Here is a 13,906-nt window from a genome sequence, read left to right on the forward strand (position 1 = left end):
AAATTTTCCTTATACGTCATTCTGCATAAACTAACCATGTAGTCATTAAGCAAATTCAGTATATCCAATGTTTATGGTATAGGTTTTATGCTGGAAAAAGGCAAAAAAGTTGCAAATCATAGTCACGTGACTGAGAATGACTGTAACTGGACTTAAATTCGATCTGGTTGCCACGTACACAAAATACAATCATGTTACCGGGGTGGAGGGGAGGCAGTAGTCATATTTTCAATGATGGGTTGTAAGTAACTATTTTTAGTCTCTTGTAACATCAGTCATTAAGGGACTGATTGACAACCAAGAAGAAAAAAAGAACTTGAGACAAATTCAAACTTCTGTCTTACAAGGCTTAATGGATATAGTTTACTGCTGAGCACTGAGTCACTCTGAACTACAGGTAGCAGTGAAGGTATATAAACATGGTACTGTCTGTCTGACTTCCACAATTTTCTGAAAGCAACAAAGAAGTTATCTTTAGGTTTATTCAAAACAATAGGTAAGATTTATTATTTTACTGCAGCTTGTTTAAATCCATTATTTGCAATTAAACAAGTTTGGATAACTTTAGGGGGGAGGCAATTAGTATTAATGCAACTTCTATGAAATTGTTTTATTTTGTTCTATTTTTGAGAATATGTTACATCTATTACCATAATAAATTAGGTTTTATATACTAGCTTAAATAGCATGGCTTTCTTTTTTTAAAAAAAATCTCACACTGCTGTTTTTTGAGTTTTACAGTGATCCTTTTAGGCATCCCTGGGATCTTCCATTAGTAAACTAGCATTTCTAAGATTCTCTGGAAATAGCTGGCTTGGTGCCTCCAAATATTTTATGCATAGTGCTATCATCCTAACCAATTTTAATTTAAAAAAATATTAAATTTATACGCTGCCAATTCTGCTATGCGTTTTAAAGTTCATCTCGGTTTCTGCTTCCTGTAGTTTCTCATTAGATGCTACAGCCATGCAAAAGGGCCACAGAAAAGCCAACTCCACATACAGTGGTGTCACACCACTTCCTAGCACATCTGAGATGCTGAGAAGTCAAATAAGTATCATGTTAATCCAATCAGTTTCCACACTTTCAAGATGAAGGCTGCCAGGACAAATTCTTGTAATCAGGAACAAATTCATTATTGCCAAATGTGTTAGCTGTGTAGCTTTTGCATCTGCTGATATAGTTGATTATATTTGATATAAGGCAAAAGATTGAGAAGCAACATATTCTAAATGAGCTGTTACCAACCTGGGATCCTTCAGACATCTTGAACTTTAGATACAATAATCTCTGATCAGTGTGATTTTTTTTATTGGCTTTTATGGAAATGGCTGGTGTGAAAGTTATCTTTTACTGCAGCAAATCAATAAGGGAAAACTTAAAGAACTATTGTGGGTTTATAGATGATTTACATATCCGTGGAATGAACCATGGATATGTAGGATGCCTATTGGAGTACAAGAGAATAAAAGAGAAAACACATAGAGTAAGTTTTGTGCCTAGGAGATATCTGAATTATTTACAGAAAGTTGACACAAATCCCATTAAGGAGATAAAACATTGACATGTCTCAATGTTCTTTTGTTTTTAGAAATGATTGCCTTCATTGTCTTGCCAATTCTTGCTGCAGTGCTGCAACAGTCTTCTGGAAGTGTAAGTTTAATGATTTTGTATCACGTATAGGAGATATAATATATACAGTACATAACTTTCTCCTCTTACAATTAATCATTCATTAAACTGCCTAATATGTGTTGGATTGTTCCACATGTGTCATGGGCGGTAGAAATAACCTTGAGGAGCAAGAGGAAGAGATGTAGCTGAGACAACAGTCAGTTAAATCTGAATCCAGCGCAAAAATGTAATTTGAGAAAGCTTCTCAGACAAAACCACTCTTAGTTCTCAATAAGATGAAGGCTGGGAAAAGTGCATTCAGACTTTCAAGACTCTTGCTGTAACACTGTAACCTTGTAATCAAATGGAATTAGCATTCATTACTATGGTTTCTTGGTCTGGTCAGTGAAGCTTGGTCAGTCTAACTGTTTATTTTAATTCATAAATATATTCCAGGGCTGAACACACAAAGCAAAACACAATCATGCTGAACAGGGCAGTCAAATATAATTAAAACTGACAGATCTAATGAAAAGAATAATTTTAATTCCTGGGGTCTACAACAGAACTCAAGTCCCAATCTTCTGGAATAGCCCACAACTGAGATTTGAGGGATCTCTACCCTTTTAAGCCTCTCGGAGGGCAGTGAAGACCTGGCTCTGCCCCCCTCCCCAAGTGTTGGGCTAGGATGGGGCTTCAATGAGGCCGCTTGGTCTGACACTTGGTGGGTAGGATGGCTCTCTTTATTCCTTTATTCCTTTATTCCACTTAGGATCATTATATAGACATCCATATAAGTTCTTTATATAAATACAGTACGTAAATACCATTGCAGTATTCCCTTGAAGAATAGATTAATTTATTTTAACCTGGTTCTGTGATCATCTGTTTCCTATGTTATGGCTAGTCTCATTTCAAACACTAAGACAAATGGGGCCGCTGTTTCATAGCTGGGGATCAGGAGAAAGTTGCAGGGAGTAGAATGGGGATAGAAGGAGATAAAGCAAAGTCATTCACCAGGACTGGTGCTGAATCCTGAGACCACTAGTTGCCTGTTCTGTTTAATGTCATACAATTGTTAATTGTTTTTATTATATTTTGCTTCCTATCTTAAGGTTGATTTTGATTCTGAGTCACCCAGGAAACCAGAAATACAAAATGAGATTATTGACTTGCACAATTCTTTAAGGAGATCTGTGAATCCAACTGCTAGCAACATGCTAAAAATGGTAAACTAAATGTAACTGTATTTGTCAGAGAGTGTGGAAGTTTCATTTTTTTTTACTAGTATAAATATTATGTGATTTACCAAATAGGATAAGAGAACATATTATTTATTGACTAAGTGATTCTGCTTTTTGGCCCATATGGATTTAGGTGCATCAGTTACAATATCACTCAGAGAAATATACAATGAAAAAAAGATCATGAAAACATATAATGAAAGTAGGAAATGGAGAGGGAATTAAGAGGGTCTTCAGCAATAACAAGTATCTCCCCAGAGCTGTATGTTTATATCTTTTCCAATATTGGCTATTGTATCTTTAATTGTCATAATCACAGCAAAGGCTAGACTTGCATAGTTGAACATTTCACATAAATTGCAGTCTCAAGGTCCTTTAGTTTGATATAAATCCTATGGAAATCAATAGCACTTGTGCTCTAGTAATTGTACATTGTTACATAGCATAGTACAATACCTATGAGACATCTTTTATGTGAAAATCAGTTAAAATACTGCCAGTTACATCAATTGCCATCAAACATAAAATAATAGGGTTGGAAGGGATCTTGGTGGTCTCTGGTCCAGGGTAGGGAACCTTGGCTCATTTATGACTCGTGGACTTCAACTCCCAGAATTCCTGAGCCAGCCATGCTGAGGGGAAAGGGAGAGGTTTCCAAGCTGAGCCATGCTGGCTCAGGAATTCTGGGAGTTGAAGTCCACGAGTCATAAAAGAGCCAAGGTTGCCTACCCCTGTCCTATACCATTCCAGGAAAAATGGCTCTCGAGTCTGTTCTTGAAAAGGACAATACCAGTTTTCTGTACTGTTTTGTACAATCTGATTTTTTTTATTTTATGAAAAAACTTGATTAGCTTTTTTCAGAAGTAAAACCAGTTTTACAAAGAATTTTACCCATTAAAATAACAATGCATATTGACAAAGCAAATGGCCCAGGTAGATCTTTGATTCACATGGCAGTATCACAGGAAACAGAATAAAAAGCCCAAATCTAATGATTTATGCACACCACCAGAGTTTTTTGAGATGGACAGCTATATATATATTAAATATAAATATAAATATAAATATAAATATAAATATAAATAAGAAAGCTACAATAATAAGTCATTGACTATGCTAAAGCCTTTGATTGTGTGGATCATAACAAACTGTGGCAAGTTCTTAAAGAGATGGGCGTACCAGACCATCTTATTTGTCTCTTAAGAAACATATATGTGGGCCAAGAAGCAACAGTGAGAACTGGACACGGAACTGTCGCCCTGCCTATTTAACTTATATGCAGAGCACATCATGAGAAAGGAAGGGCTAGATGAATCAAAAGTTGGAATTAAGATTGCCGGAAGAAATATCAACAACCAAAGATATGCAGATGACACCACTCTAATGGCAGAAAGTGAAGAAGAACTAAAGAGCCTCTTGTTGCGGGTGAAGAAGGAGAGTGCAAAAGTTGGGTTGAAACTTAACATTAAGAAAACCAAGATCATGGCATCCGGCCCTCTCAATTCCTGGCAAATAGATGGGGAAGAAATGGAGGTAGTGACAGATTTTATTTTCCTGGGCTCCAAGATCACTGCAGATGGGGACTGTAGCCAAGAAATTAAAAGACGCTTGCTCCTGGGGAGGAAAGCCATGGCAAATCTAGACAGCACACTAAAAAGCAGAGATATCACCCTGTCAACAAAAATGTGTATAGTCAAGGCTATGGTCTTCCCAGTTGCAATGTATGGCAGTGAAAGTTGGACCATAAGAAAGGCTGAGCGCCAAAGAATTGAGGCCTTTGAACTATGGTGCTGGAGAAGACTCCTGCGAGTCCCTTGGACTGCGAGGCGATCCAACCGGTCAGTCCTAGAGGAGATCAACCCTGACTGCTCTTTAGAAGGCCAGATCCTGAAGCTAAAACTCAAATACTTTGGCCACCTAATGAGAAGGAAGGACTCACTGGAGAAGAACCTAATGCTGGGAAAAATTGAGGGCAATAGAAGAAAGGGACGACAGAGAATGAGGTGGCTGGATGGAGTCACTGAAGCAGTAGGCGTGAGCTTAAATGGACTCCAGAAGATGGTAGAAGACAGGAAGGCCTGGAGGAACGTTGTCCAGAGGGTCGTGACTTCGCAGCTAACAACAACAACAATAATAAGGGTTGAAAGGTTCCAACCATAATTATCATCTCTTAACCTTATTTTTTCTTGGATTGGAAAATACCATTTCTTTCTTTGACTTCTGCACACAGGAGCATTCAACATACACTCATTAGAGAACTCCATCTTAATCAGAATTTTAACACTGCTGGTCAGAAGAAACATTCATGGCATTCATCAGGGTGCAACATGGGTTGCTTGCACTTGGTGTCAAAAAGGGTAGGGAGGAAGCCATACAATCCCGCTCCAACTATTCAAAGGATGTTTTAGTGAATATTGCTGTAACTTCTGAGTTCTTAACTACAAGAGTTGAAGGAAGCCAAAAGGTAGTAAAAAATGTTCAAATATTTTCTGCAATTTTAAATTATGCCTCTTTCATTGATTGATTGTTGCTATTCAGGAATGGTATCCTGAAGCTGCTGCTAATGCAGAACGTTGGGCGTTCAGATGTATTTATGATCACAGTCCACGCAATTCAAGAGTTATTGGTAAGTCAATCTAAAAGCATAGTATAGCTATAGCTGGTTAAAGGATTAATAGTATATTTCACATTAAATAGCACTTACAATCAATCTTATTCATCAATATTAGCAGCAAGAGTAATACCTATGAATCACTCTATAGTTACCACTTCCATGTAGATAAATAGAATAGAATAGAATAGAATAGAATAGAATAGAATAGAATAGAATAGAATAGAATAGAATAGAATGGAATGGAATGGAATGGAATGGAATGGAATGGAATGGAATGGAATGGAATGGGATGGGATGGGATGGGATGGGATGGGATGGGATGGGATGGGATGGGATGGGATGGGATGGGATGGAATAGAGCTGGAAGGGACCTTGGAGGTCTTCTAGTCCAACCCCCTGCTCAAGCAGGAGAACCTACAGCATCTCAGACAAGTGACTGTCCAGTCTCTTCTTAAAAATCTCCCACAGTTTCTGTTCCATTGATTAATTGTCCTCACTGTTAGGAAGTTTCTCCTTAATTCCAAGTTGCTTCTCTCGTTGATCAGTTCCCAACCATTGTTTCTTGTCTTGTCCTCTGGTGCTTTGGTGAATAACATGATCCCCTCTTCTTTGTGGCAGCCTCTCAAATACTGGAATAGTACTATCATGTCACCCCTATTTCTTCTTTTTCTTTCTTTTTTCTTTTCTAATTGGAAGGTAGAAGAATTGAGAAGGTAATAATTTTCTTAATTTTCCTTCCTCCTCCCCGCCCCCCGTGAGTTTGCAGGAGAAACAGTATTTGAACAGTGATTTTTTCATTTTTAAATACTATATATTACTACATTTATAGCCCACTTTCCCCCCATGATGGTAAAGATATTATCCTCACCACAGCTGTTTGTGATGGTAGATGCTGAGCCCAAAGATGTTCAGAGATTTACATGTTCAAGTGGAGAATTAAACCTTAATCTCCCTAATCCCAATACTACACTATGTGTTAACATATAGATGTCCCCATAAATTAGGGAATTTGGACTTTAATTTCCTTCCAAATAAACTATATTATTCAATGTTCATCAGAAAACAAATGATTATCAACTTGCACAATTAAAGGTTCTGGGTGCAAAATGTTCATTTCCTTGCAAATAGTTTAGCAAGATGAATGCATCAGTGGTTCTGGAGAGATAAGAAATGCTCAGTTATCTCCTTTTTGCTGTCCTTTCGCTTCTTTCAAAATATGTATTCACCTGTTTTCTTGCTGTTGCTTTTTTTAAAACCCTCCCCACTTTTAGGAGGAATAGAATGTGGTGAAAATATATATATGTCAACTTCTCCTATGAAATGGACTGCAATTATTCATAAATGGCATGGTGAAAAGAAAGATTTTGTCTATGGCCAGGGAGCAAGCCCAGCAAATGCTGTTGTTGGCCATTACACTCAGGTAGTACTTTTTCATATCTTTGCCATTTCTATGTTCACAAGTATAAACCCACAAAAATGAATAAGATAAAAAAGGTAGACTCCCTTGAATCATGTTCAAGTCCTTGGCTGATCCTGAATCACTGAGCTAAGCCAGGCCTGGCTGCTGCATAGGAAAGCCATGGTTTGAAGGTAGACTGGAAAATTGAGAAAACAGCCCACAAAAAGATAATAGCAAAATATGTGTGGTTTTGTATTGATGCTAGTAGGATTCACCCCACTGAGTCAAAAGTTATAGCCATCAAAATGGCTCCTAAGCCAAAATCAAAAGCAGAGCTGCAAGCATTTTTGGGCCTCCTGAATTTTTATCACACATTTCTACCTCATAAGGCTGCAATAGCTGAGCCCCTCCACAGGCTACTTGATAAAAAAAGCCCCTTGGAAGTGGACTAACTTACATGAAAAATGTTTCCAGGATCTAAAGGCCCTTCTTTCAGAAAAGTCCACTGTAACTCATTACACTAAACCTGTATGTCTTGCATGTGATGCATCTCCCTATGGGGTGGGGGCAGTCTTAAGGCACATAGAGAAGAATGGGAAACAAGTTCCTATTGCATTCTATTCTAGAACCTTATATGCTGCTGAGCGTAATTATGAACAAATTGATAAAGATTGATTCCTGCTCATCAGAGCCCACGACATAATACACCCCACAAAAAGATAATAGCAAAATGTATGTGGTGCTGTGGCCATGAAAACCAAGCAAACTGTGTCCTTACAATCACGAAGTAATTCCATAAACATGAGCACAGGGGCATCTGGGCTAAGAGCCAAAGTCCCAATGCATGTTAAGGAAAGGGAAAACTAGACTAGGTTAAAGTGTTGTACTGTTTTGTGTTTTAAGTTCTGATATAGTGTAAATGAAGGATTGCAAACATACAAAATGTGTTGTTTGTTATTCACTTGTAATACCTCAGATCTCGGCTTTCATGCAGCTAGGAAGGAAGAACTAACTTTCTGGTAATAGCAAGTTACAAGGCTTGATTTGGATGAAATGGGGCACTTTAGAAAGAGAGGGTCTATAAAATTCAGGATGGAGCTTTTTCATATTTTACATTTTAAATACATACATTTAAAGCACAGGGGATGAAGCCTCATTTGTTCTAATATTTCTTTGCTTCTGCAAACTATAGAAATGAACACACTTTTTAATTCAGAGAAAGAAAATGATTGGAAATGTTCATTGTAAACTCATTGTTACTGTGGTATCCCACTTCACTGTCTAAGAGCTGGCAATTATATATAGTGCATTTTCTTACATCCCTTATGCAATTTTCTCTACATGCCCCTATACAATCTGTATGTTTATTATCAATATTAAGCTACTAGCATGTTAACCTGTGTACATATTTTTGTATCTACAGATAGTTTGGTACAAAAGTTACCGTTCTGGTTGTGCTGCTGCCTATTGTCCTTCATCTGAATACAACTACTTTTATGTTTGTCAGTACTGCCCAGCGTACGTATCAACTATGATTTCTTTATTTGTCACATTTATACCAAGTCTAATTAGAATGATTTTGATTGCCCTGGGGAAAGAAAAAAAAGGTAAAGGTAAAGATTCCCCCGCACATGCGTGCCAGTTGTTTCCGACTCTAGGGGCCGGTGCTCATCTCTGTTTCAAAGCCGAAGAGCCAGCGTTTGTCCGAGGACGTCTCCATGGTCATGTGGCCGGCATGACTAGACGCCAAAGGCGCACGGAACGCTGTTACCTTCCCACCGTAGTGGTCCCTATTTTTCTACTTGCATTTTTTACGTGCTTTCGAACTGCTAGGTTGGCAGAAGCTGGGACGAGTAACAGGCGCTCACTCTGTTATGCGGCACTCAGGATTCGACCCGCCAAACTGCTGACCTTCTGATCAACAAGCTCCGCGTCCTAACCCACTGAGCCACCGCGTCCCGAGGGAAAGAAAACAATGGGCTTAAATCAAATTTTAATCAAACGTTGTTTACTATCTTACACTCAAAACAAAATATAAAACAGGGTACAATAAAAAGAACAAAAAAATGTGTGTGTAGCAGTAAAATATGGCTACTCCTAGATAGACTTACATGTTAGCTAACTGCAGTATGTTTTGCATGGTAATAATTCAAGTTTAGCCATTGTGTTTGTGCTTTTGGAGAGGGTATTTGTTCAGTATTGAAGATGAAACATATCAAGACACCAAGGATTACCTGAAATAGGGGTTCGAACAAAGAATTTCTAAGAGTTCTAAGCAATGGACCTAAAGCATGTGGACAAATCCTTTTTATGTAGGTGATTTTTCTAAATCTGTCTTTGAAGTTGGCTGATGGTAGAATATGAAATTTAAGCAATGAAAAATCTCCCAGATCATTTACTGACCTTGCCACTTTGAAAGAATATAATTTCCAAATGCTATCCTCAAAAGTAATTTACTATGTTCCATTTGTGCTTCTACAAGAAGAATCCTTTTCGCTAAGAATGAACATGGCCTCATCCTGTCCCAAAGCCAGTGAGGCTCTAGGATAGAATCCAAAATGGCACAGGTTTCCTTCAACAGTCTTCTCTAGTTGCTGTGGGCTGAAATGTTATCTAGTAAAAAAAGTTTGAACTGCTAGTTGTCATGATGGAAAAAATGATGAAATAGGCAAACATCTTAGGGAGATATTTACGAGAGCGAGATTCAAACAGCTTGATACAATGGTCAGATATGGGAGATTTCATGCTATACCGTACAATGAGCGTCTGTATAAGAGGGTGAGAGACAGGTATCTTGTCTATATACCAAACGAATGACCCATTGGGATCCCCATATCAAAATAACTTATCTTATGTCCGGTCAGAACTTGAAAATAACATTTAATGTAGCACAGTATTTAAACAAAATGATCTGGTTAAGATCTGCATATGTGGGACTGATTGGGGTAGATTGCAAGGGCAACTCCGAAATATAATGTTATCATATTTTATCTATATCTTAAATTTGTATTTTATTACTATTTCATCTTAAATTGTATTTTATTTTAATTCCATTTTAAATTGTATTTTATCAAATTCCATTTTGGATAGCTTTTATCAAGTTTTGGTGACGGTTTGTTGCTGGAACTTTGCACTTTGATATGGCCCAAGGGCTAATCAATAAAGCTGTTGTATTGGATGAAATAGGCATTGTGACAGTACAATGCAAATTGCATCCTTTTTTTCTTGTGCCCTGATCAGACACAACATGTTAAGCCACAAAGTTTGTGCTGTAACATCACTGTTCCTTCCTGCAGATGCTTTTATCAAGCAATTAAATCAAAAATACTTAAATTTTCATGAGATTGGCTGACATACACAGTTATATTTTCAATTAATTATCTGTATTTTTTCTGCAATGGGTTATGAATTAAATCTTTGGGATTTTTAAACAAAAGGTAGTCCTCATTTAATTACCACAATTTGGACTGGCAACTCAGTCATTAAGCCAAGTGGTCCCAAAGGGGAATCTTGACTGTGTTACTGTGTCAATCTTTTTTTCCTTTACTTTTACAGACCTGCAAAGTTGTAAAAGCAAGGATTGACCGCAATGTTAGTTTTTTGTTACCATCATAGCTGCAAAGGTTTGCTATCTAAGTCAATCACTGAATGAGGACTAATATATAATTCTGCAGACAATTTCCCCTCTGTGTTGGTGATGATGTGGTAGGATGTTATGTTATTGCTTGGATATCTGTTTTTAACATAATACTGTTTCTTTAACTTGTGAAGCTGAACAGAGTCATTTTGGAATTGAGAAGCCAAGAAACTCTTTCAATACATCCATCCATCCAGAAAAAAAAATAGAAAGCTGTGGAAGGATAGATATTTTCTTTCTCCTTCTAGACCTGGATGTAACCCGAGTATTGAGTGCAGCACCCAGAACACCAAATTACTATTTTTTATATGAGTAAAGGGACAAATTATTTACCACATGGACATGTACAATATTAGATTTTACTTATTTTAATTTCCTTAATTTTAATTACATTTATTTTTTGTCCTAATCCTGTTCATTGTACTGTATTCATTTTGCTTACTTTTCCATTCATCTTATTCTTTTTAACTTGAGTGGCAATTCCAGGAACGGAACTGGAAATCTTCAACCTACAGTCGCATGTTTTGTCACATGGTCCCTCTCCAACTATGGGCAATACATGGGAAAAAACATGGATCAAATAACCTGCAGAGAGACAGCATGGATGGCACGCATAGAAGGCAGACTTGCATCCTCAAGCGATTGTGGCATATGATTGGCAGGAAAGGGGAAAATCCTTTCTGTGTTGCTTAGAGAGAATTGAGAAAGACAGAGAGATGGGAGAAGGAGAATGTTAGTGGAGGAGAAATGAAAGAGGGGAAGAAGGAAGACATTAGGAGGAAGTCAGAGTTTCCCTCAATTCTTTCTTTAACAAGCCAGGAAAATCCTTTTTTGCTCTCTCACAAACGTTGACAGGGATTACTCCCTTTCGGAGAAGACTTCAGAAGTCAGGTGGGTGCTGTCTGCTCTCTCAAAACTGGAAACTCAATTCAAAGAAACCAAGACAAGGCAACCAAAGTTAATTATCTATTGAAATGGCCTGGGAGTTTCAGCAATCACAAATGGAACAGTAATAATGTTCTGTTCTGTTCCTCTTTTTCATTCCAGAGGAAACATGCAAGGTAAAACTGCTACTCCATATACATCAGGGCCACCTTGTGGGGACTGTCCTTCAGCTTGTGACAACGGACTATGCAGTAAGTTTTTTTTAAAAGGTCAATTATTAAACCAACATTTTTAAAAGGTCATGTCATGTCAGCAAAGAACAGATTTCATATGAAGAGCTAATCGTCTCTAGGTAGAATAACAGGTTTAATGGAAGATAGCTAGCAATCCAGTAAGACAGGCCTAGGCAAGACATCTGGATCACCACATACATGAAGCATGCTATCGTGAGATAACCAGACATCCAGAGTTGCCTCAATTGTGCTCCTATATGCTCCCACACTAGTGGTTGATGAGCCCAGGCAATTGAATCATGGAAGACGAGGATGATATCAATCCATTTCAGCTTTGGAAGAACTTAAAATCCGTACCAGCTTTTTGTTGGATTTTGTTCAGGACTATTGATGAAAGTAATAATTCAGCAGCTGAATATAGGTACTCTAATATATACTCTAAAATAATAATCTAAGTACTATTTTCAATTTTAAAAATCTTCAGCTACAAATCATCCTATTAAAAAATACATATATTTGATTCTGAGTTCTAAAACTTTGCATACAATTGTAAAACAGTCCCTAGCAGTTGTACTTTTGGTGATATCTCACTTATATTCATGTTTCCTCTCTTTTTAAAATTTTCAGCAAATCCTTGCACACATGAAGATAAGTTCACAAACTGCAAAGACTTAGTGAAACAAGGCTGCAACAATAATTTCCTGAAGACAAACTGCCCTGCTTCTTGCTCCTGCCACAATGAAATAATATAGTGGATCTCTCATTCAATATTTGTTATCTCTGCCTGAAAAATCTAAATTCCTACTAAAATCATGGCATTGTTTAGTATCAGCAAATTCTTACTTGACATTTGATTTCATGTACTTTGCATGAACGTCCTAGGAATGCCTAAGGGAAGCATCAGCAGGAGTAGAGGCTAGGGATGAAATCTGCAAGTTCAAAGGGTCACAGGAAAAATCACAGGCCTATGTAGCATCAAAAAAAGTGCCATGATGCAAGGTTGGTTAAAAGAAAATACTGAAGGCCTGAAAATAACATCACCAAAATTCTTTGCACTCCAACTATTCCACAAGGATTTCTTAAATGCTTATAGTAAATCTAATCTAGAACTGATCTGATGCCATTCATGCAAAGTATATGCCAGGATTGGTGTTTTTAATGTTTTCATTGGTTATGGTTCATAGTTTGATATGATTTTATATGACTTAATTTTTGATTGGTAGCCACCCAGAATTGATTGAAAGATGGGCAGCTTTATAAATGTAATAAATAATTAAATAAGCAAACAAATAAATACATTCTGCAGAAGAGCAAAATGCCTCATTGATTGGTCAATATATTGTGTATATGTATCTATATATCTGTTTATGTGTCTTTGTAATTTGATATAACAATCATCTATCAAAATATTATAAAAATATAACCTTCATAAAGCAGTCTAATATCCCTGATGACATGCTTAAACCAGACATTTTAAACAAAGTCTTCCTCAGTGCTGTGAATCTTCTGGATAATTTTTAGTAGTTTTCTACTTAAAACAAAAATGATTACATAAAAAAACCCACCTTGTAATGCAGAGCTTAAACATCACAAATTCAATATCATTTGGAAACAAACATGAAGGGTAAAATCACCCTGTTGTTAGACTCAGTGGTGGGATTCAGCCAGTTTCATTACATTTCATTTCATTTCATTTTATTAAATTTGTATACCGCCCTTCTCCCAAAGGACTCAGGGCGGTGAACAGGGCATATATAAATAGCAAATACAAAAATTAAAAGAGAATTAAACAAGTGCCCAGATAAAAAACAATAACAATATAAGAAACCCATTAAAAACCCTAACGTCCCCCATCAGGCCAGACCAGCTTGTTCAAATAAATGGGTCTTCAGACCGCGCCGGAAGGAGCGAAGGTCCGGTGCCATCCGGAGCTCAACCAGCAGTTGGTTCCATAGAGCCGGAGCGCCCACAGAGAAGGCCCTCCCCCTGACCGGAGGCACCCTGAGGAGGCCCTCTCTGTGGGAACGCACAGGGCGGAGGGAAGTTGACGCCGGCAGCAGGTGGTCCCCGAGGTACCCCGGACCCATGCCATGTAAGGACTTAAAGATCATAACCAAGACCTTGAATCTCACCCGGAAGACAACTGGTAACCAATGTAGCTCGTGGAGCAAAGGTGTAACATGGGAGTACTGGGAAACTACCAAGACAACTCTCGCGGCCGCATTCTGTACCAGTTGGAGCCTCCGAGTGGTCTTCAAGGGAAGCCCCATGTAAAGAGCA

The 13,906-nt window shown here is 37.7% G+C and overlaps 1 protein-coding gene across 1 annotated transcript; it reads left to right on the forward strand.

Moving 5' to 3' along the window:
- Positions 1-319: 319 nt before the first annotated feature.
- Positions 320-12,963, forward strand: LOC310644672 (cysteine-rich venom protein). The gene is made up of 8 exons (XM_083369909.1): positions 320-496; positions 1,592-1,653; positions 2,730-2,843; positions 5,397-5,484; positions 6,744-6,892; positions 8,295-8,389; positions 11,556-11,644; positions 12,254-12,963. The coding sequence occupies exons 2-8, from the start codon at positions 1,594-1,596 to the stop codon at positions 12,376-12,378; spliced, it is 720 nt and encodes a 239-aa protein (XP_083226035.1). The 5' UTR covers positions 320-496; positions 1,592-1,593; the 3' UTR covers positions 12,379-12,963.
- Positions 12,964-13,906: the final 943 nt, after the last annotated feature.

The sequence above is a fragment of the Vipera ursinii genome (assembly GCF_947247035.1).
Source record: "Vipera ursinii genome assembly, chromosome: 1".
Lineage (NCBI taxonomy): Eukaryota > Metazoa > Chordata > Lepidosauria > Squamata > Viperidae > Vipera > Vipera ursinii.